Source organism: Oncorhynchus tshawytscha, linkage group LG18, assembly GCF_018296145.1.
Source record: "Oncorhynchus tshawytscha isolate Ot180627B linkage group LG18, Otsh_v2.0, whole genome shotgun sequence".
NCBI classification, from domain to species: Eukaryota; Metazoa; Chordata; class Actinopteri; order Salmoniformes; family Salmonidae; genus Oncorhynchus; species Oncorhynchus tshawytscha.
Window position 1 is genome coordinate 25,435,598 of NC_056446.1, and position 24,277 is coordinate 25,459,874.

Below are 24,277 nucleotides of genomic sequence, written 5' to 3' on the forward strand. Positions count from 1 at the left end.
GCGTTGAAAAATCATAATCGGTCGACATCTAGTCTGTGTGTATATGTCTGTCTGTGTGTGTACGTGTGTGTATATGTCTGTGTGTGTACATGTGTATACAGTATGTCTGTGTATATGTCTGTGTGTGTGTACATTTGTGTATATGTCTGTCTGTGGGTATACGTGTGTGTATATGTCTGTGTGTATATGTCTGTGTGTCTGTCCGTGTGTATATGTCTGTGTGTGTCTGTCTGTCTGTGTGTATATGTATGTGTGTATATGTCTGTGTGTGTTTGTCTGTGTGTGTGTGTGTGTGTGTGTGTGTATATGTCTGTGTGTATATATCTGTGTGTGTCTGTCTGTGTGTATATGTCTGTGTGTGTCTGTCTGTGTGTATATGTCTGTGTGTGTGTGTGTGTCTGTCTGTGCACGTGTGTGTGTGTTTGTCCTAGTGGAGCAATATGACATGTGATGTGTGTGAGAAATTGTCAGCTTTCCCTACCTGAGGATATATGAGTCACCATCAGTCAATTGCTGTCCAACCAAAGAGCCAGCATTGATGCAGAAATCATCACATATAATGTCTATCTCTCCTCAAGCCCCCTCTCCCCACCTTTAATTTCTCTCTACCTCTCTTTCCTTCTCTCTCTCTCTAGTTAGTAAGAACTGGGATAAAGCTTCTCTAATCTCTGTTGAAAGGTCCATCCATCGCATCCCGGGTGTTTCTGTATTTGTGTCCACATTCTCCCGCTCTATCTGACAGCCTTTATTTATGTTTTCTCCATCCTCTCTGCTGTCATCCTCTCTGCTGTCATCCTCTTGAGTACAATAACACACCTGACATGACATTGTTAGGTATGAGAATAATGTTTCACACCATCAACCATTGCTTTCCTTTATAGAGGAGAAGGAGAGATGGAGGGACTGGGAGGAGAGGAGGAGACAAAAAGAGAGAAAGGAGAGATGGAGGGACTGGGAGGAGAGGAGGAGACAAAAAGAGAGAAAGGAGAAGGAGAGATGGAGGGACTGGGAGAAGAGGAGGAGACAAGAAGAGAGAAAGGAGAAGGAGAGATGGAGGGACTGGGAGGAGAGGAGGAGACAAAAAGAGAGAAAGGAGAAGGAGAGATGGAGGGACTGGGAGGAGAGGAGGAGACAAAAAGAGAGAAAGGAGAAGGAGAGATGGAGGGACTGGGAGGAGAGGAGGAGACAAAAAGAGAGAAAGGAGAAGAGAGATGGAGGGACTGGGAGAGAGAGAGGAGGAGACAAGAAGAGAGAAAGAAGAGAGAGAGATGGAGGGACTGGGAGGAGAGGAGGAGACAAAAGAGAGAAAGGAGAAGAGAGATGGAGGGACTGGGAGGAGAGGAGGAGACAAGAAGAGAGAAAGGAGAAGAGAGATGGAGGGACTGGGAGAAGAGAGAGGAGACAGGAGAAAAGAGAGAAAGGAGAAGAGAGATGGAGGGAAGAGAGGAGAGACAAGAAGAGAGAAAGGAGAAGAGAGATGGAGGGACTGGGAGGAGAGGACAAGACAAAGAGAGAAAGGACAAGAATAGATATAGGAGAACGAGGAGACGGTGGGACTGGGAGGAGAGGACAAGAAGAGAGATAGGATATACATTAGCAGGCACATTAGTCACCCTGTTCTTGTGTGTGTGTGTGTGTGTGTGTGTGTGTGTGTGTGTGTGTGTGTGTGTGTGTGTGTGTGTGTGTGTGTGTGTGTGTGTGTGTGTGTGTGAGCGACCTTCACTGTGCTATGTGTTGGTCGTACATTACATTAGGAAATGCAGTAGCAGATATAGTATATGGAGGTTGACGGAGCAGAAAATGGCCTCTTAGCATCTATAACCAAAAACACCTTGGCAGCAGGGTCCTGGAAAAGGTCACAGGGTCAACGGGTGGCACAACAGGAAGTGTGTGTGTGCGCGTGTGTGTGTAAGCAATCAAGAGGGCGAGACGGAGGGGTATTGATGAGAGGAGGGTAGAGGAGGTGTAGCCTTGTAGTTGAGTGGAGATTGAGCTAATATGGTGCTCTCGTGCGGGTTTGATAGTTTTAAAGAATACGTCACTCACAGTATAGTTTGAAGTACATCTGATGGAGCTTAAAGCCCTCTTAGAGAAATACGAGGGTTTATCATTACCCTATATGGAGGCGGTGGAGTTATATTAAGAGGATTCTAACGTGACTCACATCAACAAACCATTTAACTTCCCACTAGCCCATAAACTGTGTGCTTAGTTGCTATTGCTTCTATGGCTTCTTCTGGCCTACTTTGTGGGGAGGCGCTCAGTGATATTCCTTTGCTCCATGGCTGTAACATCATTACAGAGTTCTACAGAAATACATCAGCGTTGAATTAAAGTATATTCAAATACATTGAATAATGGTTGGTACTAACGTGTGTTTCTGTACTAGCGGGTCTTTCAGATTTCCATTGCACCTGCTCTCCACTCTATCACACATGTGTGTCTGCCTTGATTACAGAGCTGATTCATTCATTAATGTCATTATGATGTATTCATGTCAGGGAGGGAGAGGATGGCTGGTTGGACATGATAGACTACCATTGTCACAGAGAGAGTCTGCTGTTCAAATGCCTGTCCCTCTAGGTTCCCTTACTTTAAATGTAGCCGGCACTTTGCTTGTAAATGGATCTATACTTCCTTTTCTAAGTTTGGACCTTTCTTCCTTCCCCCTCTCTCCATGTTCCTCCCTCTGTTTTGGTGTAATTATTTACCCATTTAGTTACATGGGGATTCTTGATTGAAGAGAACTGTGTCAGAGGGGGAAAATACAGTGTAAGACTAGTCCTGTCGTAGGAGAACTTTCATGCAATGCAGGAAATGTAAAACTTGTAGTGTTTGAGATTAAAATGGCTTTTCCTTTAAGAAAAATGTATCGTCTCCTACAAAAATGACAATTCAATATAATCCACATAATAGCAAACTGGCTTAAATTAAGATCCTACATCCCTACCTGAGTATGAGTATTTTCTACAACTAGCCTGTGTGTTTTGACTTCCCCCAATGTGTCCCAATGTGTGTGTGTGTGTGTGTGGGGGGTTGGGGGGGGGGCTGTTTTCTAGGTTTGGATTTGGTTGATTTCGGGGACTTAGTGTGAGTGTAAAGTGCATATGCTCTGTAAGAGTAGCCAGTTGGGTTCTAGGTATCTAGTGGGCATGTTTTCTGCATGCACGTGTTTGAGTTGGGGTTTTAGCAGCAGCATGGTAGCCATGGAGAGATGACAGACAGGGGAAGTGTCTAACCTGGTAGCCATGGAGAGATGACAGACAGGGGAAGTGTCTAACCTGGTAGCCATGGAGAGATGACAGACAGGGGAAGTGTCTAACCTGGTAGCCATGGAGAGATGACACACAGGGGAAGTGTCTAACCTGGTAGCCATGGAGAGATGACAGACAGGGGAAGTGTCTAACCTGGTAGCCATGGAGAGATGACAGACAGGGGAAGTGTCTAACCTGGTAGCCATGGAGAGATGACAGACAGGGGAAGTGTCTAACCTGGTAGCCATGGAGAGGTGACAGACAGGGGAAGTGTCTATCCTGGTAGCCATGGAGAGATGACAGACAGGAGAAGTGTCTATTCTGGTAACCATGGAGAGATGACAGACAGGGGAAGTGTCTAACCTGGTAGCCATGGAGAGATGACAGACAGTGGAAGTGTCTAACCTGGTAGCCATGGAGAGATGACAGACAGGGGAAGTGTCTATTCTGGTAGCCATGGAGAGATGACAGACAGTGGAAGTGTCTAACCTGGTAGCCATGGAGAGATGACAGACAGGGGAAGTGTCTATTCTGGTAACCATGGAGAGATGACAGACAGGGGAAGTGTCTAACCTGTAGCCATGGAGAGATGACAGACAGGGAAGTGTCTATCCTGTTAGCCATGGAGAGATGACAGACAGGGGAAGTGTCTATTCTGGTAACCATGGAGAGATGACAGACAGGGGAAGTGTCTAACCTGGTAGCCATGGAGAGATGACAGACAGGGGAAATGTCTAACCTGGTAGCCATGGAGAGATGACAGACAGGGGAAGTGTCTATTCCTGTTAGCCATGGAGAGATGACAGACAGGGGAAGTGTCTAACCTGGTAGCCATGGAGAGATGACAGACAGGGGAAGTGTCATGGAGAGATAACCTGGGTAGCCAGCCATGGAGAGATGACAGACAGGGGAAGTGTCTATCCTGTTAGCCATGCTGCCCACTGAGATGTGTCTGGCATGGTGTGTCTGGGTGTCTGGCATTGTCTGGGAATTGTTGGGAAGGGGGGGTGAATTGTCCCTGGCAGTGTGTGGGGAGGCGAATTGTCTTTGGCAGTGTGTGTGTGTGTGTGGGGGTGGGGGGAGAGGATTGTCTTGGGCAGTGTGTGGGGAGAATTGTCTTTGGCAGTGTGTGGGGGTGAATTGTCTTTGGCAGTGTGGGGGTGAATTGTCTTTGGCAGTGTGGGGGAGGGGGTGAATTGTCTTTGGCAGTGTGGGGGTGAATTGTCTTTGGCAGTGTGGGGGAGGGGGTGAATTGTCTTTGGTTGTGTGTGGGGTGAATTGTCTTTGGCAGTGTGTGGGGGGTGAATTGTCTTTGGCAGTGTGTGGGGGGTGAATTGTATCTGGCAGTGTGGGGGAGAATTGTCTTGGGCAGTGTGTGTGTGGGGGGTTGAATTGTCTTTGGCAGTGTGTGGGGGGTGAATTGTATCTGGCAGTGTGGGGGAGAATTGTCTTGGGCAGTGTGTGTGTGTGGGGGGTTGAATTGTCTTCAGCGGTGTGTGTGGGGTGAATTGTCTTTGGCGGTGTGTGTGGGGGTGAATTGTCTTCAGCGGTGTGTGTGGGGTGAATTGTCTTCAGCGGCGTGTGTGGGGGTGAATTTTCTTCAGCGGTGTGTGTGGGGTGAATTGTCTTCAGCGGTGTGTGTGGGGGTGAATTGTCTTCAGCGGTGTGTGTGGGGTGAATTGTCTTCAGCGGTGTGTGTGGGGGTGAATTGTCTTCAGCGGTGTGTGTGGGGTGAATTGTCTTCAGCGGTGTGTGTGGGGTGAATTGTCTTCAGCGGTGTGTGTGGGGGTGAATTGTTTTCTGCAGATGTGTCTGGCAGTGTGTGTTTGTGTGAATTGGGGCTACCAGGCTTAATGACATTAGCATGGCTGAGCAGGCAGAGAGAGAGAGAGAGGGGAGCATATTGTCCAGCCCAGTTATAACTCAACCCCCCCTTTCCCCCCTCCATCCCTCCCTCCCTTCCTCCCTCTCTCTCTCAATTCAATTCAAGGGGCTTTATTGGCATGGGAAACATGTGTTAACATTGCCAAAGCAAGTGAGGTAGATAATATACAAAAGTGAAATAAACAATAAAAATGAACAGTAAACATTACACATACAGAAGTTTCAAAACAATAAAGACATTACAATTGTCATATTACGTATATATACAGTGTTGCAACGATGTACAATTGGTTAAAGATACACAAGGAGAAATAAATATGCATAAATATTGGTTGTATTTACAATGGTGTGTGTTCTTCACTGGTTGCCCTTTTCTCGTGGCAACAGGTCACAAATCTTGCTGCTGTGATGTCACACTGTGGTATTTCACTCAGTAGATATGGGGGTTTATCAAAATTGGGTTTGTTTTCAAATTCTTTGTGGATCTGTGTAATCTGAGGGAAATATGTGTCTCTAATATGGTCATACATTGGGCAGGAGGTTAAGAAGTGCAGCTCAGTTTCCACCTCCTTTTATGGTCAGTGTGCAGATACACGTAGCCTGTCTTCTCTTGAGAGCCATGTCTGCCTATGGTGGCCTTTCTCAATAGCAAGGCTATGCTCACTGAGTCTGTACATAGTCAAAGATTTCCTTCATTTTGGGTCAGTCACAGTGGTCAGGTATTCTGCCACTGTGTACTCTCTGTTTAGGGCCAAATAGCATTCTAGTTAGCTCTGTTTTTTGTTAATTACTTGACACATTGGAAAGAATTATCTTTTTGTTTTCTCATGATTTGGTTGAGTCCAATTGTGCTGCTGTCCTGCGGCTCTGTGGCGTGTGTGTGTGTTTGTGAACAGAGCCCCAGGACCGGCTTGCTTAGGGGACTCTTCTCCAGGTTTATCTCTCTGTAGGTGATGGCTTTGTTATGGAAGGTTTGGGAATCGCTTCCTTTAAGGTGGTTGTAGAATTTAACGGCTCTTTTCTGGATTTTGATAATTAATGGGTATCGGCCTAATTCTGCTCTGCATGCATTATTTGGTGTTCTACGTTGTACACAGAGGATATTTTTTGCAGAATTCTGCATGCAGAGTCTCAATTTGGTGTTTGTCCCATTTTGTGAATTCTTGGTTGGTGAGCGAACCCCACACCTCACAACCATAAAGGGAAATGGGCTCTATGACTGATTCAAGTATTTTTAGGGTTAGGGTATGTTGAATTTTATGTTCCTTTTGATGGCATAGAATGCCCTTCTTGCCTTGTCTCTCAGATCGTTCATAGCTTTGTGGAAGTTACCTGTGGCGTTGATGTTTAGGCCAAGGTATGTATAGTTTTTTGTGTGCTCTAGGGCAATGGTGTCTAGATGGGATTTGTATTTGTGGTCCTGGCGACTGGACCTTTTTTGGAACAACATTATTTTGGTCTTACTGAGATTTACTGTCAGGGCCCAGGTCTGACAGAATCTGTGCAGAAGATCTAGGTGCTGCTGTAGGACCTCCTTGGTTGGTGGCAGAAGCACCAGATCATCAGAAAACAGTAGATATTTGACTTCAGATTCTAGTAGGGTGAGGCCGGGTGCTGCAGACCTGTCTAGTGCCCGTGCCAATTCGTTGATATATATGTTGAAGAGGGTGGGGCTTAAGCTCCATCCCTGTCTCACCACACGGCCCCGTGGGAAGAAATGTGTGTGTTTTTTGCCTATTTTAACCGCACACTTGTTTGTGTACTTGGATTTGATAATGTTGTATGTTTTACCCCCAACACCACTTTCCATCAATTTGTATAGCAGACCCTCATGCCAAATTGAGTCAAAGGCTTTTTTGAAATCAACAAAGCATGAGAAGACTTTGCCTTTGTTTTGTTTTGTTTGGTTGTCAATTAGGATGTGCAGGGTGAATACATGGTCTGTTGTACAGTAATTTGGTAAAAAGCCAATTTGACATTTGCTCAGTACATTGTTTTCATTGAGGAAATGTACGATTCTGCTGTTAATGATAATGCAGAGGATTTTCCCAAGGTTACTGTTGACGCATATCCCACAGTAGTTATTGGGGTCAAATTTGTCTCCACTTTTGTGGATTGGGGTGATCAGTCCTTGGTTCCAAATATTGGGGAACATGCCAGAGCTAAGGATGATGTTAAAGAGTTTTACTATAGCCAATTGGAATTTGTTGTCTGTATATTTGATCATTTCATTAAGGATACCATCAACACCACAGGCCTTTTTGGGTTGGAGGGTTTTATTTTGTCCTGTAGCTCATTCAAGGTAATTGTAGAATCCAGTGGGTTCTGGTAGTCTTTAATAGTTGATTCTAAGATTTGTATTTGATCCTGTATATGTTTTTGCTCTTTATTCTTTGTTATAGAGCCAAAAAGATTGGAGAAGTGGTTTACCCATACATCTCTATTTTGGATAGATAATTATTCGTGTTGTTGTTTGTTTAGTGTTTTCCAATTTTCCCAGAAGTGGTTAGAGTCTATGGATTCTTCAATTTCATTGAGCTGATTTCTGACGTGCTGTTCCTTCTTTTTCCGTAGTGTATTTCTGTATTGTTTTAGTGATTCACCATAGTGAAGGCGTAGAGTCAGGTTTTCTGGGTCACTATGTTTTTGGTTGGACAGGTTTCTCAATTTCTTTCTTAGATTTTTGCATTCTTCATCAAACCATTTGTCATTGTTGTTCATTTTCTTCGTTTTTCTATTTGAGATTTTCTGTCTGATAGGGAGATCAGTGGGCTGATTGTGAATGCTCTGAGAGACTTTGGGTTGAGGTCAGTGATAAAGTAGTCACAGTAGATTTACAGTGCCCTCAATATAGTTTCAACACTTATTGTATCTCAGCATTTCAGTGTATGATGAAATCACAGGGTTCTTGGTATCATAGCCGTCATATTCTCCCAAGATGGCGTAGCAGTAAGTCGCCCTGTCTCATGTCCCTTGTATATATCGTATATTTTTCGTTTTTTTACATATTTTTCTTCGCATATCTCTTCAAAACATTTTGCTAAACCTAAGCTTCCAAATACTCTCCTGCAACCCGCCTCACCCAATGTAGCTATTTTTCCTAAAGTATTTATATTTACTTCGGAAGCGGAACCCCTCAACTGAAGCTAGCCAGCTAACCACCAGCTATGCTAGCGGTCTTCAGCTAAGCTAACCTTTAGCTCGGAAAGCTCTCGCCAGCTCGAACAACGCGACTCTAACCAGAGCATAACGGACCTATTTATTTTTCATCCCCGGATTCCCACCGCAAACGGAACATTTTGCCCCATCCACCGCTGCCCCCTGGACACTGATCTCTTGGCTACATAGCTGATGCACTCTGGACTGTCCATTAATCACGGTACTCCATTCTGCTTGTTTATGTTTTATCTGTCGGCCCCGTTGCCTAGTCAACGCCATTTTACCTGCTGTTGTTATGCTAGCTGATTAGCTGTTGTCTCACCTACTGTTTTAGCTAGCTTTCCCAATTCAACACCTGTGATTACTGTATGCCTCGCTGTATGTCTCTCTCAAATGTCAATATGCCTTGTATACTGTTGCTCAGGTTAGTTATCATTGTTTTAGTTCACAATGGAGCCCCTAGTTCTACTCTTCATACCCCTGATACCTCCTTTGTCCCACCTTCCACACATGCGGTGACCTCACCCATTACAACCAGCATGTCCAGAGATACAACCTCTCTCATCATCACCCAGTGCCTGGGCTTACCTCCGCTGTACCCGCACCCCACCATACCCCTGTCTGCGCATTATGCCCTGAATATATTCTACCATGCCCAGAAACCTGCTCCTCTTATTCTCTGTCCCCAACGCTCTAGGCGACCAGTTTTGATAGCCTTTAGCCGCACCCTCATACTACTCCTTCTCTGTTCCGCGGGTGATGTGGAGGTAAACCCAGGCCCTGCATGTCCCCAGGCACCCTCATTTGTTGACTTCTGTGATCGTAAAAGCCTTGGTTTCATGCATGTCAACATCAGAAGCCTCCTCCCTAAGTTTGTTTTACTCACTGCTCTAGCACACTCTGCTAACCCTGATGTCCTTGCTGTGTCTGAATCCTGGCTCAGGAAGGCCACCAAAAATTCAGAGATTTCCATACCCAACTATAACATCTTCCGTCAAGATAGATCTGCCAAAGGGGGAGGAGTTGCAGTCTACTGCAGAGAGAGCCTGCAAAGTAATGTCATACTTTCCAGGTCCATACCCAAACAGTTCGAACTACTAATTTTGAAAATTACTCTCTCCAGAAATAAGTCTCTCACTGTTGCCGCCTGCTACCGACCCCCCTCAGCTCCCAGCTGTGCCCTGGACACCATTTGTGAATTGATCGCCCCCCATCTAGCCTCAGAGTTTGTTCTGTTAGGTGACCTAAACTGGGATATGCTTAACACCCCGCCAGTCCTACAATCTAAGCTAGATGCCCTCAGTCTCACACAAATCATCAAGGAACCCACCAGGTACAACCCTAACTCTGTAAACAAGGGCACCCTCATAGACGTCATCCTGACCAACTGGCCCTCCAAATACACCTCCGCTGTCTTCAACCAGGATCTCAGCGATCACTGCCTCATTGCCTGTATTCGCTACGGAGCCGCAGTCAAACGACCACCCCTCATCACGGTCAAATGCTCCCTAAAACACTTCTGTGAGCAGGCCTTTCTAATCGACCTGGCCCGGGTATCCTGGAAGGACATTGACCTCATCCCGTCAGTTGAGGGTGCCTGGTCATTCTTTAAAAGTAACTTCCTCACCATTTTAGATAAGCATGCTCCGTTCAAAAAATGCAGAACTAAGAACAGATACAGTCCTTGGTTCACCCCAGACCTGACTGCCCTCGACCAGCACAAAAACATCCTGTGGCGGACTGCAATAGCATCGAATAGTCCCCGTGATATGCAACTGTTCAGGGAAGTCCGGAACCAATACACGCAGTCAGTCAGGAGAGCTAAGGCCAGCTTCTTCAGGCAGAAGTTTGCATCCTGTAGCTCCAACTCCAAAAAGTTCTGGGACACTGTGAAGTCCATGGAGAACAAGAGCACCTCCTCCCAGCTGCCCACTGCACTGAGGCTAGGTAACACGGTCACCACCGATAAATCCATGATTATCGAAAACTTCAATTAGCATTTCTCAACGGCTGGCCATGCCTTCCGCCTGGCTACTCCAACCTCGGCCAACAGCTCCTCCCCCGGCAGCTCCTCGCCCAAGCCTCTCCAAGTTCTCCTTTACCCAAATCCAGATAGCAGATGTTCTGAAAGAGCTGCAAAACCTGGACCCGTACAAATCAGCTGGGCTTGACAATCTGGACCCCCTATTTCTGAAACTATCCGCCGCCATTGTCGCAACCCCTATTACCAGCCTGTTCAACCTCTCTTTCATATCGTCTGAGATCCCCAAGGATTGAAAGCTGCCGCAGTCATCCCCCTCTTCAAAGGGGGAGACACCCTGGACCCAAACTGTTACAGACCTATATCCATCCTGCCCTGCCTATCTAAGGTCTTCAAAAGCCAAGTCAACAAACAGGTCACTGACCATCTCGAATCCCACCGTACCTTCTCCGCTGTGCAATCTGGCTTCCGAGCCGGTCACGGGTGCACCTCAGCCACACTCAAGGTACTAAACGATATCATAACCGCCATCGATAAAAGACAGTACTGTGCAGCCGTCTTCATCGACCTTGCCAAGGCTTTCGACTCTGTCAATCACCATATTCTCATCGGCAGACTCAGTAGCCTCGGTTTTCGGATGACTGCCTTGCCTGGTTCACCAATTACTTTGCAGACAGAGTTCAGTGTGTCAAATCGGAGGGCATGCTGTCCGGTCCTCTGGCAGTCTCTATGGGGGTGCCACAGGGTTCAATTCTCGGGCCGACTCTTTTCTCTGTGTATATCAATGATGTTGCTCTTGCTGCGGGCGATTCCCTGATCCACCTCTACGCAGACGACACCATTCTATATACTTTCGGCCCGTCATTGGACACTGTGCTATCTAACCTCCAAACAAGCTTCAATGCCATACAACACTCCTTCCGTGGCCTCCAACTGCTCTCTTAAACGCTAGTAAAACCAAATGCATGCTTTTCAACCGATCGCTGCCTGCACCCGCATGCCCGACTAGCATCACCACCCTGGATGGTTCCGACCTTGAATATGTGGACATCTATAAGTACCTAGGTGTCTGGCTAGACTGCAAACTCTCCTTCCAGACTCATATCAAACATCTCCAATCAAAAATCAAATCAAGAGTCGGCTTTCTATTCCGCAACAAAGCCTCCTTCACTCACGCCGCCAAGCTTACCCTAGTAAAACTGACTATCCTACCAATCCTCGACTTCGGCGATGTCATCTACAAAATGGCTTCCAACACTCTACTCAGCAAACTGGATGCAGTATATCACAGTGCCATCCGTTTTGTCACTAAAGCACCTTATACCACCCACCACTGCGACTTGTATGCTCTAGTCGGCTGGCCCTCGCTACATATTCGTCGCCAGACCCACTGGCTCCAGGTCATCTACAAGTCCATGCTAGGTAAAGCTCCGCCTTATCTCAGTTCACTGGTCACGATGGCAACACCCATCCGTAGCACGCGCTCCAGCAGGTGTATCTCACTGATCATCCCTAAAGCCAACACCTCATTTGGCCGCCTTTCGTTCCAGTACTCTGCTGCCTGTGACTGGAACGAATTGCAAAAATCGCTGAAGTTGGAGACTTTTATCTCCCTCACCAACTTCAAACATCAGCTATCTGAGCAGCTAACCGATCGCTGCAGCTGTACATAGTCTATTGGTAAATAGCCCACCCATTTTCACCTACCTCATCCCCATACTGTTTTTATTTATTTACTTTTCTGCTCTTTTGCACACCAATATCTCTACCTGTACATGACCATCTGATCATTTATCACTCCAGTGTTAATCTGCAAAATTGTAACTATTCGTCTACCTCCTCATGCCTTTTGCACACATTGTATATAGACTCCCCCTTTGTTTTCTACTGTGTTATTGACTTGTTAATTGTTTATTCCATGTGTAACTCTGTGTTGTCTGCTCACACTGCTATGCTTTATCTTGGCCAGGTCGCAGTTGTAAATGAGAACTTGTTCTCAACTAGCCTACCTGGTTAAATAAAGGTGAAATAAAAAAATAGTACTACTGCCAAGAGATGAGCTATAGGTGTACCGACTATAGGAGTCCCCTCGAAGCCTACCATTGACTATGTACATATCCAGCGTGCGACAGAGCTGCAGGAGTTGTGACCCTTTTTGTTGGTTATGTTGTTGTAGTTGTGCCTAGGGGGGCACATGGGGGAGGGAATCACCTCCAGGCAGGTGTTTGTCCCCCTGTGTGCTGAGGGTGTCAGGTTCTTGCCCGGTTCTGGCATTTAGGTTGCCACAGACTAGTGCATGTCCCTGGGCCTGGAAATGATTGATTTCCCCCTCCAGGATGGAGAAGCTGTCTTCATTAAAGTATGGGGATTGTAGTGGGGGGATATAGGTAGCACACAGGAGGACATTTGTCTCTGTTAAGATAATTTCCTTTTGAATTTCTAGCCAAATGTAGAATGTTCCTGTTTTGATTAATTTAACGGAGTGAGTTAGGTCTGCTCTATACCAAATTAGCATACCCCCTGAGTCCCTTCCCTGTTTCACACCTGGTAGTTTGGTGGATGGGACTACCAGCTCTCTGTAACCTAGAGGGCAACCAGTGGGTCCGTCTCCTCTATACCAGGTTTCTTGCAAGATGACAATGTCTGTATTATTCTTTGGTGAAGTCGAGGTTCCTGCACTTTAGGGCAAAGGCAGATGACCCCAGGCCTTGGATATTCCAGGATGATATAGTGAAGGCTTTGTGTTCCATAAAGTGTCCAATGTTGTTGGTTGTGGTTTGGCCTCAGGCCAGTAAGTGTGAGCAGAGCATGCTGAGCATCTGGTACATGCCATTGGCTTGGGCTAGTGTAAGTGTGGGGGTTGGGCCTGTTTGCCCGCTCACTACCTGGGCGTATGTGTGACTTCCATGTTGAGGGGGGGGGGGTCCCGCAGGTCTGGGAGGGTGTCTGGGTGGGATGTCTATTGATCTGTTCCTCCTGTGTGAAGTGTTTGGGCTGCGTTTGAGAGTGATGCCCTTTAGAGTTCGGGCAAAGGTGGGCACTGTTGCCTTGTAGAGGTGGACCTGGTCATAGAGGCTGTTCAAGTCCAGGGTGGAGTGGTGGGCCAGGAAAACATTTGGTTTTGAGGCACAGTCACAGGAAATACTTGCGTTTACCCGCTGTATTGTGGCAGGGTGGAAGTCTTTTCGTGTCAGCAGGGTGGAGATAACCACTTGTGCTTTGGGGAAAGTAGAAGAAGCTTAATCAATCACTCCCTTCAGTGCTGTGGCCACCCTTTCCTGCTGTGCTCTCAGGTCGTTTGTGCCTGTGTGTATTATTATGTGGCTAGGTGAACCTAGTTGGTCCTCAGACAGAAGGTCTAGGGCGCGCTGGGTGTTTAGACACACTGTGTTTGGGAGAAGAAGAAAAAATTATTATATATATTTCCCATTTGAGTCCATAAGGAGTACAATCTGTGTCTTGTGTATGTCCTCAGTGGGTGTGGGGGGGTTGTCAGAAGGGCTATCAGGGTGGCTGACAGAGTGGGGTGAGAGCCGCTGGGCTTGGGGTTCTTCATTTGTCTGTTCTGCTGTGATGTCGACACTATGGTAAGTTCTGGTGTGGACTGTTCTGCTATGGTGTCGAGACTTTTGTCTGGTGCTGAGGTGGGCTGTTCTGCTGGCTTCTCTGTGGGGGTGGCCACCTCTCTAGTGGGTTGTTCTCTGTCACACGCCATCCCCCTCAACCTCTCCTCCAACAGTCTGATCCTCTCCTCTAGTGCTCTGTTCTTCTCCTGCTCCTGCTCTTTCTCCTGTTGAAGTTGTCTCACCACTGTCCAGAGTGCAGATATGTCTCTCTCTACCTCCAGCTCTCCAGGTCTGGTTAAGGGGGTGTTGTTGTGCTGGACTGTTGTCTGGGTTTGTGCTGACTGAAGTGTAATCACCTGCTGTTCCAGCTCCACCTGCCTTACCTCCAGCTGGGTGAATTTATCCTTGATTTCAATGAGAGGGTAGTACTCTGTGCTGGGAGGTTGACTTTCCACTGGGGGTGGCTCGTCTGTGGAGTTATATAATGAAGAGGTCTGGTCTGACCCGCTCGGGGTGGGGGTATCTTTATCAAGGGAGAGCTTCTCCTGCTGGGCTAATTGATTGATTAGGTGAAAGTCCAGCTGAAACTGTTTGGGGTTGCCCTGTACCATTATGTTCCAGACTTATAGAGATTTATATTAGCTCAGAGTCAGAGTCCTCGTTGTCAAGTATCCTGAGTTTCCACCCCTCGTTAACCCCCCCTCTCTTAACAAAGGGGTAGTGTGCTAATATAGCACTGTGCCATACCAGGGGATGGTTTGTGTGGAAGATAAGGTTGCTGATGTTCCCATTTTTGTAATTGTCAGCAAAAAGTGTCTCTTGATTTTCCATAAGGAGCTTCATTTTGTAATCTTTTCTTGCCTTATCATTCTTTACATACACAGCGTACTGTATTTTAATTACCTCTGAACAGCGGGAGGCAGCTTCTAAGGCCTCTCCATTTGGTTGGAGTAGACTGTTTGACTCTCCTGCCATTGTTGGGCTAAAGGGCTTTGACACCTCTCACTTGACACGTCAGTGCTAGTTGAAGCTGTATCAAGCTAGGCAGAATTATGTTAGAATTCAGTCCTTATAAAGTAATGTAGTGTATTTTTCTTCTTGGCTTTTGGAAATAAAATATAGTTTCAGACTAAACATTAATCACTCAGTTCCAGGTTGGATGGTGTTTTCAGGTTTCTGTTCTTTTCCAGAGAATTTGCTGTATAGAATAAGAATCCTTGGTAGTTGTAAACCTTCCAGATGATTCCATAATTCCGCCCAAAATCATGTTGTAGGTTTTGAGTTTTTATTTGAAGTTGCAGAGGGTAGAATCCTGTATATGTTCCTGACAAAAAAAAATCCATGTTTATCTAACTCTAAATCTATAAAAAATGAAGGAGCTCATCGGATTATGACCTCTGCTCTCCTATTGCTCACAGTCTCTCTCTCTGTCTCTGTCTCTATCTCTGTCTCTCTCTGTCTCTCTCTCTCTGTCTCTCTCTGTCTCTCTCTGTCTCTGTCTCTCTCTCTCTCTCTCTGTCTCTCTCTCTCTCTCTCTCTCTCTGTCTCTCTCTCTGTCTCTCTCTGTCTCTCTCTCTCTGTCTCTCTGTCTCTCTCTCTCTGTCTCTCTCTCTCTCTCTCTCTCTCTCTCTCTCTCTGTCTCTCTGTCTCTCTCTCTCTCTCTGCTCTGTATGTCTTTAGGTGTAGTAGAGGTAGAGGAGGTATTCAGGATGTTATAACTCAACCCCCCCCCCTCTCTCTCTCCCTCCCTCCTTTCTCCAGGTGTGGTAGCCGTGGTCTCCCAGGATGCCGTTGGTGAAGAGGAGTATCGAGCCCAGGCACCTGTGCCACACAGTGCTGCCGCGGGCCATTAAGAATGAGCTGGAGTGTGTGACCAATGTGTCCCTAGCTAACGTCATACGACAGCTCAGCAGCCTCAGTGAGTCACACACACTGTGCACATATACACAGCTAAACAACACACACACGCACGCACACATGCACGCACACACACACACACACACGCACACAGAAAACATGTTGTCGCACACGCCCACACATGTTTCTGTTAGGTAATCATGCTACCTCTCTCTTTCCTCTCTACTGATAAGCAGGTTTCATTATGCCTGACTCTATTACTCTATTATATTTAAGTGTGTGTAATAAGTGTGTGTGTGTGTTGTAACAGGTAAGTATGCAGAGGACCTGTTTGGGGAGCTATTCAACGAGGCCCACTCCTTCTCCTTCCGGGTCAACTCCCTGCAGGAGCGCGTGGACCGCCTCTCTATCAGCGTCACACAGCTAGATCCTAAAGAGGAGGAGCGTGAGTACCGCGCACACACACACACACACACATACACACACTCATACAGTAGTCCTTACACGTAGACACTCAGTCTTGACACACCTTTCTTTACACATCCACCATTGATTCTTCCTCATCAGGGTAAATTCATTCCTTCCAGTCCTCTCTTTTGTGTGTGTGTGTGTGTGTGTGTGTGTGTGTGTGTGTGTGTGTGTGTGTGTGTGTGTGTGTGTGTGTGTGTGTGTGTGTGTGTGTGTGTGCGTGTGAACCATTGCCAGCCCCATCCAGTCTTAATGACCTTATTAGATGAACAGGCCACAGTGAGACAGTGTCATTTTTCATCCCAGCAGCTCCACAGTCCACACTGTACTAACCAACCCTCCGTTCCGCTCCGCTGCCCTCCTCGGCAGGCGCAATAAGCCCCCATTATAGGCATTCTTACCAGCCTCCACTGTTTCACTTAGCCCTGCCTCACACAATGGCCTGGCTTTGTGGGGAAACCAGATATCCAGGTATATGTGCTATGTTATAGTGGCATAATAAAAAGGAGAGGGATAATGCCTGTCTGTCTGTCTGTCTGTCGGGGGGCCTGGGTAGGGATGTCAGGTAAAACAGGTTCTAGAGAGAGGGAGAGAGATAAAGGGATACATAGAGAGTGGATGAGAGAAAGAGTGAGGAAGAGGGACAGAGAATGTGAGAGAGAGAGGGACAGAGAGAGAGAGCGAGGAAGAGGGACAGAGAACGTGAGAGAGAGAGGGACAGAGAGAGAGAGCGAGGAAGAGGGACAAAGAACGTGAGAGAAAGAGGGACAGAGAGAGAGAGAGCGAGGAAGACAGACAGAGAACGTGAGAGAAAGAGGGACAGAGAGAGAGAGAGAGCGAGGAAGAGGGGCAGAGAACGTGAGAGAGAGAGGGACAGAGAGAGAGAGCGAGGAAGAGGGACAGAGAGAGAGCGAGGAAGAGGGACAGAGAATGTGAGAGAGGGAGGGATAGAGAGAGAGCGAGGAAGACGGACAGAGAGAGAGCGAGGAAGAGGGACAGAGAACGTGAGAGAGAGGGACAGAGAGAGAGAGTGAGGAAGAGGGACAGAGAACGTGAGAGAGAGAGGGACAGAGAGAGAGAGTGAGGAAGAGGGACAGAGAACGCGAGAGAGAGAGGGACAGAGAGAGAGAGCGAGGAAGAGGGACAAAGAACGTGAGAGAAAGAGGGACAGAGAGAGAGAGAGAGCGAGGAAGAGGGGCAGAGAACGTGAGAGAGAGAGGGACAGAGAGAGAGAGCGAGGAAGAGGGACAGAGAGAGAGAGCGAGGAAGAGGGACAGAGAATGTGAGAGAGGGAGGGATAGAGAGAGAGCGAGGAAGACGGACAGAGAGAGAGCGAGGAAGAGGGACAGAGAACGTGAGAGAGAGGGACAGAGAGAGAGAGTGAGGAAGAGGGACAGAGAACGTGAGAGAGAGAGGGACAGAGAGAGAGAGTGAGGAAGAGGGACAGAGAACGCGAGAGAGAGAGGGACAGAGAGAGAGAGCGAGGAAGAGGGACAAAGAACGTGAGAGAAAGAGGGACAGAGAGAGAGAGCGAGGAAGACGGACAGAGAACGTGAGAGAAAGAGGGACAGAGAGAGAGAGAGCGAGGAAGAGGGGCAGAGAACGTGAGAGAGAGAGGGACAGAGAGAGAGAGCGAGGAAGAGGGACAGAGAGAGAGAGCGAGGAAGAGGGACAGAGAATGTGAGAGAGGGAGGGATAGAGAGAGAGCGAGGAAGACGGACAGAGAGAGAGCGAGGAAGAGGGACAGAGAATGTGAGAGAGGGAGGGATAGAGAGAGAGCGAGGAAGAGGGACAGAGAATGTGAGAGAGAGGGACAGAGAGAGAGAGAGAGAGGGATAGAGAGAGAGCGAGGAAGAGGGACAGAGAACGTGAGAGAGAGGGACAGAGAGAGAGAGAGAGAGAGAGAAAGAGGGACAGAGAACGTGAGAGAGAGAGGGACAGAGAGAGAGAGAGTGAGGAAGAGGGACAGAGAATGTGAGAGAGAGAGGGACAGATAGAGAGAGAAGGAGTGTAGAAGTAAGCTAATACCACTCTTCTGAGGCATCGATTTCCCATGGGCCAACGGGGTGTTTCTAGCTTGGATTGGAGCGCTAGAGGTCTATAGATGAAGTACACTGGACTGTCCTCTGTACTGTGTCTTAGATAATAAAGCTGTAAAACTCTGAGTTTGTATGGAAGATCTGTGTGTATGTTTGTGTGTGAGTGTGTGTGTGTGTGTGTGTGTGTGTGTGTGTGTGTGTGTGTGTGTGTGTGTGTGTGTGTGTGTGTGTGTGTGTGTGTGTTCGTGCGTGCGTGCGTGCGTGCGTGCGTAGGGGGAGGGGGGTAGCCTGTTAGCACAATAGACCGTTACCCATGCAATGGAGGAGGGGGGTGTAGTAGAGATTGTAACTTAAAGGTAAGAGACAATAATGTTTATTCGTTTACAGATCAATACTTAAAGAGATTCTCTGGTGCCTTTGTATACTTTTTAGGCAGGAGTTCAGAAAGCAACACTCACGAGCCAAAAATGGTCCCCGAAAATTGGGTACAACGTCACCTATTTGCACCACATCATTGCTCTCTCTCTCGCTCTGCTGTGTGTGCATCTTGCTAGCTGTCACTCAAATGGCGAGGGGCTGAAGCTCATTGGCTAGAACTCTAATTGCTAGGGGGCTGGTCCACGTGGGTGAAAATGTAGGGGAAATGGCGCCGCACAGCTTCCAGAAAAACTGATGCTTTCAAGCTAGACAGTGTTTATACTCATAGATAATGCATGTATGAACTACACATTGACACACCCAGCCCAAAGCGGGAGGTTTCATTAATACTTAGTAGTCGCCAAAGTTCCCGAGCATGACTTAAAGGTCCCTTAACTTACATATTTAAGCATGCCATGTATCAGTGCTTGTGTGTGGAGGTGTTGCCTTCTTGCAGTTGTTCTTGTATTCACTTTAGCTATAGCTGTATTAGTGACCTACCTAAAGATATCCTAAAACCTTCCACAAATTCTCCTCCTCCTCCACTTCTACTTTCCCCTCATCTTCATCCTTCTCTTTCCTCTCCCCCTCTTCCCTCTCCTCCTCCATATATTTGTGCTAATGTAATGCTGGGGGTGATCTACACAGGTGCTTCTACACCTGCATTGCTTGCTGTTTGGGGTTTTAGGCCGGGTTTCTGTACAGCACTTTGAGATATCAGCTGATGTACGAAGGGCTATATAAATAAATTTGATTTGATCTAATAATCCAGTCTGCTTTAGAGGGATTCACCCTGTCATACACTCCCTCCATGCTGGGACTCCACACTGTCTGGGACTGGTAAGGATTCACCCTGTCATACACTCCCTCCATGCTGTGACTCCACACTGTCTGGGACTGGTAAGGATTCACCCTGTCATACACTCCCCCCGTGCTGTGACTCCACACTGTCTGGGACTGGTACGGATTCACCCTGTCATACACTCCCCCGTGCTGTGACTCCACACTGTCTGGGACTGGTAAGGATTCACCCTGTCATACACTCCCTCCATGCTGTGACTCCACACTGTCTGGGACTGGTAAGGATTCACCCTGTCATACACTCCCTCCATGCTGTGACTCCACACTGTCTGGGACTGGTAAGGATTCACCCTGTCATACACTCCCTCCATGCTGTGACTCCACACTGTCTGGGACTGGTAAGGATTCACCCTGTCATACACTCCCTCCATGCTGTGACTCCACACTGTCTGGGACTGGTAAGGATTCACCCTGTCATACACTCCCTCCATGGGTTACAGGCTGGACCAACACACACACTTCCTCTTTCAAATTCAAATGTCAATTTAATCTACTTTATTGATATGGAAAGTAAAACACTTCCATTGTCAAAGTAACATAACAATGATGGTCCAATACAGGAATATACTACACTGTTATACAATACAATAGAATATACAGGAATATACTACACTGTTATACAATACAATAGAATATACAGGAATATACTACACTGTTATACAATACAATAGAATATACAGGAATATACTACACTGTTATACAATACAATAGAATATACAGGAATATACTACACTGTTATACAATACAATAGAATATACAGGAATATACTACACTGTTATACAATACAATAGAATATACAGGAATATACTACACTGTTATACAATACAATAGAATATACAGGAATATACTAGACAGTTATACAATACAATAGAATATACAGGAATATACCAGACTGTTATACAATACAATAGAATATACTAGACTGTTATACAATACAATAGAATATACAGGAATATACTACACTGTTATACAATACAATAGAATATACAGGAATATACTACACTGTTATACAATACAATAGAATATACAGGAATATACTACACTGTTATACAATACAATAGAATATACAGGAATATACTACACTGTTATACAATACAATAGAATATACAGGAATATACTACACTGTTATACAATACAATAGAATATACAGGAATATACTACACTGTTATACAATACAATAGAATATACAGGAATATACTACACTGTTATACAATACAATAGAATATACAGGAATATACTACACTGTTATACAATACAATAGAATATACAGGAATATACTACACTGTTATACAATACAATAGAATATACAGGAATATACTACACTGTTATACAATACAATAGAATATACAGGAATATACTACACTGTTATACAATACAATAGAATATACAGGAATATACTAGACAGTTATACAATACAATAGTTATACAAACAATAGAATATACAGGAATATACCAGACTGTTATACAATACAATAGAATATACTAGACTGTTATACAATACAATAGAATATACAGGAATATACTACACTGTTATACAATACAATAGAATATACAGGAATATACTACACTGTTATACAATACAATAGAATATACAGGAATATACTACACTGTTATACAATACAATAGAATATACAGGAATATACTACACTGTTATACAATACAATAGAATATACAGGAATATACTACACTGTTATACAATACAATAGAATATACAGGAATATACTACACTGTTATACAATACAATAGAATATACAGGAATATACTACACTGTTATACAATACAATAGAATATACAGGAATATACTAGACAGTTATACAATACAATAGAATATACAGGAATATACCAGACTGTTATACAATACAATAGAATATACTAGACTGTTATACAATACAATAGAATATACAGGAATATACTAGACTGTTAGTAATAAGGAAATAATAATGATAATTTTAATAGTTTTACAACAAATAATGAGAATGAGAACAATAACACTACAATTAATATCTCTATTTCACACTCACACACACACACACACACACACACACACATTATTTTTGTCTATCCTCATGGGGACATCAAATTAATTTACATTAATCCTTGTGGGGACCTAAAATAAAATCCTATTTTCCCCAAACCTAACACTTTCTGTAACCCTTAACCCTAAACCTAACTCTAACCACTAACCCCTTAGACTAACCCTAAACCTAACTCCTAACCACTAACCCCTTAGACTAACCCTAAACCTAACTCCTAACCACTAACCTCTTACACTAACCCTAAACATAACTCCTAACCACTAACCCCTTACACTAACCCTAAACCTAACTCCTAACCACTAACCCCTTACACTAACCATAAACCTAACTCCTAACCACTAAACCCTTAGACTAACCCTAAACATAACTCCTAACCACTAACCCCTTACACTAACCCTAAACATAACTCCTAATCACTAACCCCTTACACTAACCCTAAACATAACTCCTAACCACTAACCCCTTACACTAACCCTAAACATAACTCCTAACCACTAACCCCTTACACTAACCCTAAACATAACTCCTAACCACTAACCCCTTACACTAACCCTAAACCTAACTCCTAACCCTAAACCCTAAGCTTAAAATAGCCTTTGTCCTCATGTGGATGTGGTAAATGTCCCCACGAGGGATGATTGTCCTTGTTTTACTATCCTTGTGTGGACCTTTGGGGATTTTAGGTCCCTACAAGGATAGAAGAACCCCCCCCCCCCACACACACACACACACACACACACACACACACACACACACACATACATTGAAAGGGTGAGTAGCATGGCATTATCTCACCTTGTAATATAAGCCTGATTTCTGAGTTCTAGCTCCTCTGCTCTGTCCTGTAGGTGAGAGTTGATAAGGATCAGATCCATTTGGGTCGGGGGGGTAGAGAGATGGCTATCCTGAAGAAAACTGGGCACTACGGTAAAAGTAGTGGAGTGTTAGGACTTTGTACTTCAGACTCCAGTCAGACTGTCTGAGCAGAGGTTAAAATGGCCCAACTGTTTGCAGGTTAGTTCTCCAGCTGCAGAGAGTTGCAGTATTTGCTGTTAGACTCCACACAATAATCATTAAAAGACAATATAATCATCACAGAGAAGCAGGATTTACTGTGATGATACAGCAATGAAATGGGGAAATGGAGAGAGAAGTAGAAGTGGTGGTAAATGGAGAAGTAGTAAAAAGAGCAGAAGAGAGGTGACAGAGATGGACGGTTCTAGGATTTGATGTAATTAGATTTACTAGGATCCTCTAAGACTGGCTGCTGGCATTGGCGTCGCCTAATGGGGATCCTAATAAAATAAATTGAATAAAAAAAGACGGTTATAGGAGTGGCTAAAGATTTGCTTCCTGTAAGAGGTATGTTTCATCCCCCACTGCACACACACACAACCTCTCCACCGCAGTAATTCTAGGTAGTGGTCTGTGTGGGTGTGTTGTCAGTGAGAGAGACAGAGAGGAGTCTGTGGAGTGAGAGAAGGAGAGGGGGATGAGAGGGAATGAGTGAAGGCGGCGCCACGGCGGGGGGGATAGAGAGAGGTCACTGAGAGGAGGAGGGGACGTAGAAGATAGAGGGGTCTCAAAGGAATAGAACCATTGAGGATTTACATCAACACAAGGTTAGGAAGGGTGTGTGTGTGTTAGGGTTAGCTGTGTGTTTGTGGGTGTGTGTAAAAATAGCCAGTTGTCCAGGAGAAAGAAAAAATCCCATTGCGAAATAATGCTTTTTAGCCCATTCATTGATGGAAATACCAGTCGATGTAAATACATTTGACTGGTCATGCTAATTGGTCTATAGGTACATTTGCATAATTTAGTGGAATTAAATTGGTGCGTGTGTGAAGTATATTCACTATGTACACTATATATACAAAAGTATGTAGAAAGCCCTTCAAAGTCTTTCAGCCATACTTCTGGCTGACAGGTGTATAAGATCAAGCACACAGCCATGCAATCTCCATAGACAAACATTGGCAGTAGGGGCTGCCGAGTGACGCAGCAGTCTAAGGCACTGCATCTCGGAGCTTGAGGCGTCACTACAGAAACCCTGGTTCGATTCCAGGCTGTATCACAACCGACTGTGTGCCCTCTCATAGGGTGGTGCACAGTTGGCCCAGCGTTGTCTGGGTTTGGCCGGTGTAGACCGTCATTTTAAATAAGAATTTGTTCTTAACTGACCTGCCTAGTTAAATAAAGGTTACTTTAAAAAAAAAATGGCCTTACTGAAGAGCTCAAATAATTTCAACGTGGCACAGTCATAGGATGCCACCTTTCCATCAAGTCAGTTCGTCAAATTTCTGCCCTGCTAGAGCTGCCCCGGTCAACTGTAAGTTCAGTTATTGTGAAGTGGAAACATCTAGGAGCAACAACGGCTCAGCCGTGAAGTGGTAGGCCACACAAGCTCACAGAACAGGACTGCTGAGTGCTGAAGTGCGTAGCGCATTAAAATGGTCTGTCCTCGGTTACAACACTCACTACCGTGCAACCTCAAGAAGTGTTCGTCGGGAACTTCATGAAAAGGGTTTCCATGGCCTAGCAGCCGCACACAAGCCTAAGATCACCATGCACAATGCCAAGCATCGGCTGGATTGGTGTAAAGCTCGCCGCCATTGGACTCTAGAGCAGTGAAGTGATGAATCCGACGGACGAATCTGGGTTTGGCAGATGACAGGAGAACACTGCCTGCCGAATGCATACTGCCAACTGTCAAGTTTGGTGGAGGTGGAATAATGGTCTGGGGTTGTTTTTCATG

The 24,277-nt window shown here is 45.6% G+C and overlaps 1 protein-coding gene across 1 annotated transcript in view; it reads left to right on the plus strand.

Moving 5' to 3' along the window:
* Positions 1 to 24,277, plus strand: part of LOC112217790 (wiskott-Aldrich syndrome protein family member 1-like) — a 127,437-nt gene that overhangs the window by 37,868 nt on the left and 65,292 nt on the right. Inside the window, 2 exon segments of the mRNA XM_042300867.1 lie at positions 15,606 to 15,762; positions 16,012 to 16,146. Coding sequence (XP_042156801.1) covers positions 15,630 to 15,762; positions 16,012 to 16,146 — 268 coding nt within the window. The 5' untranslated portion in view covers positions 15,606 to 15,629.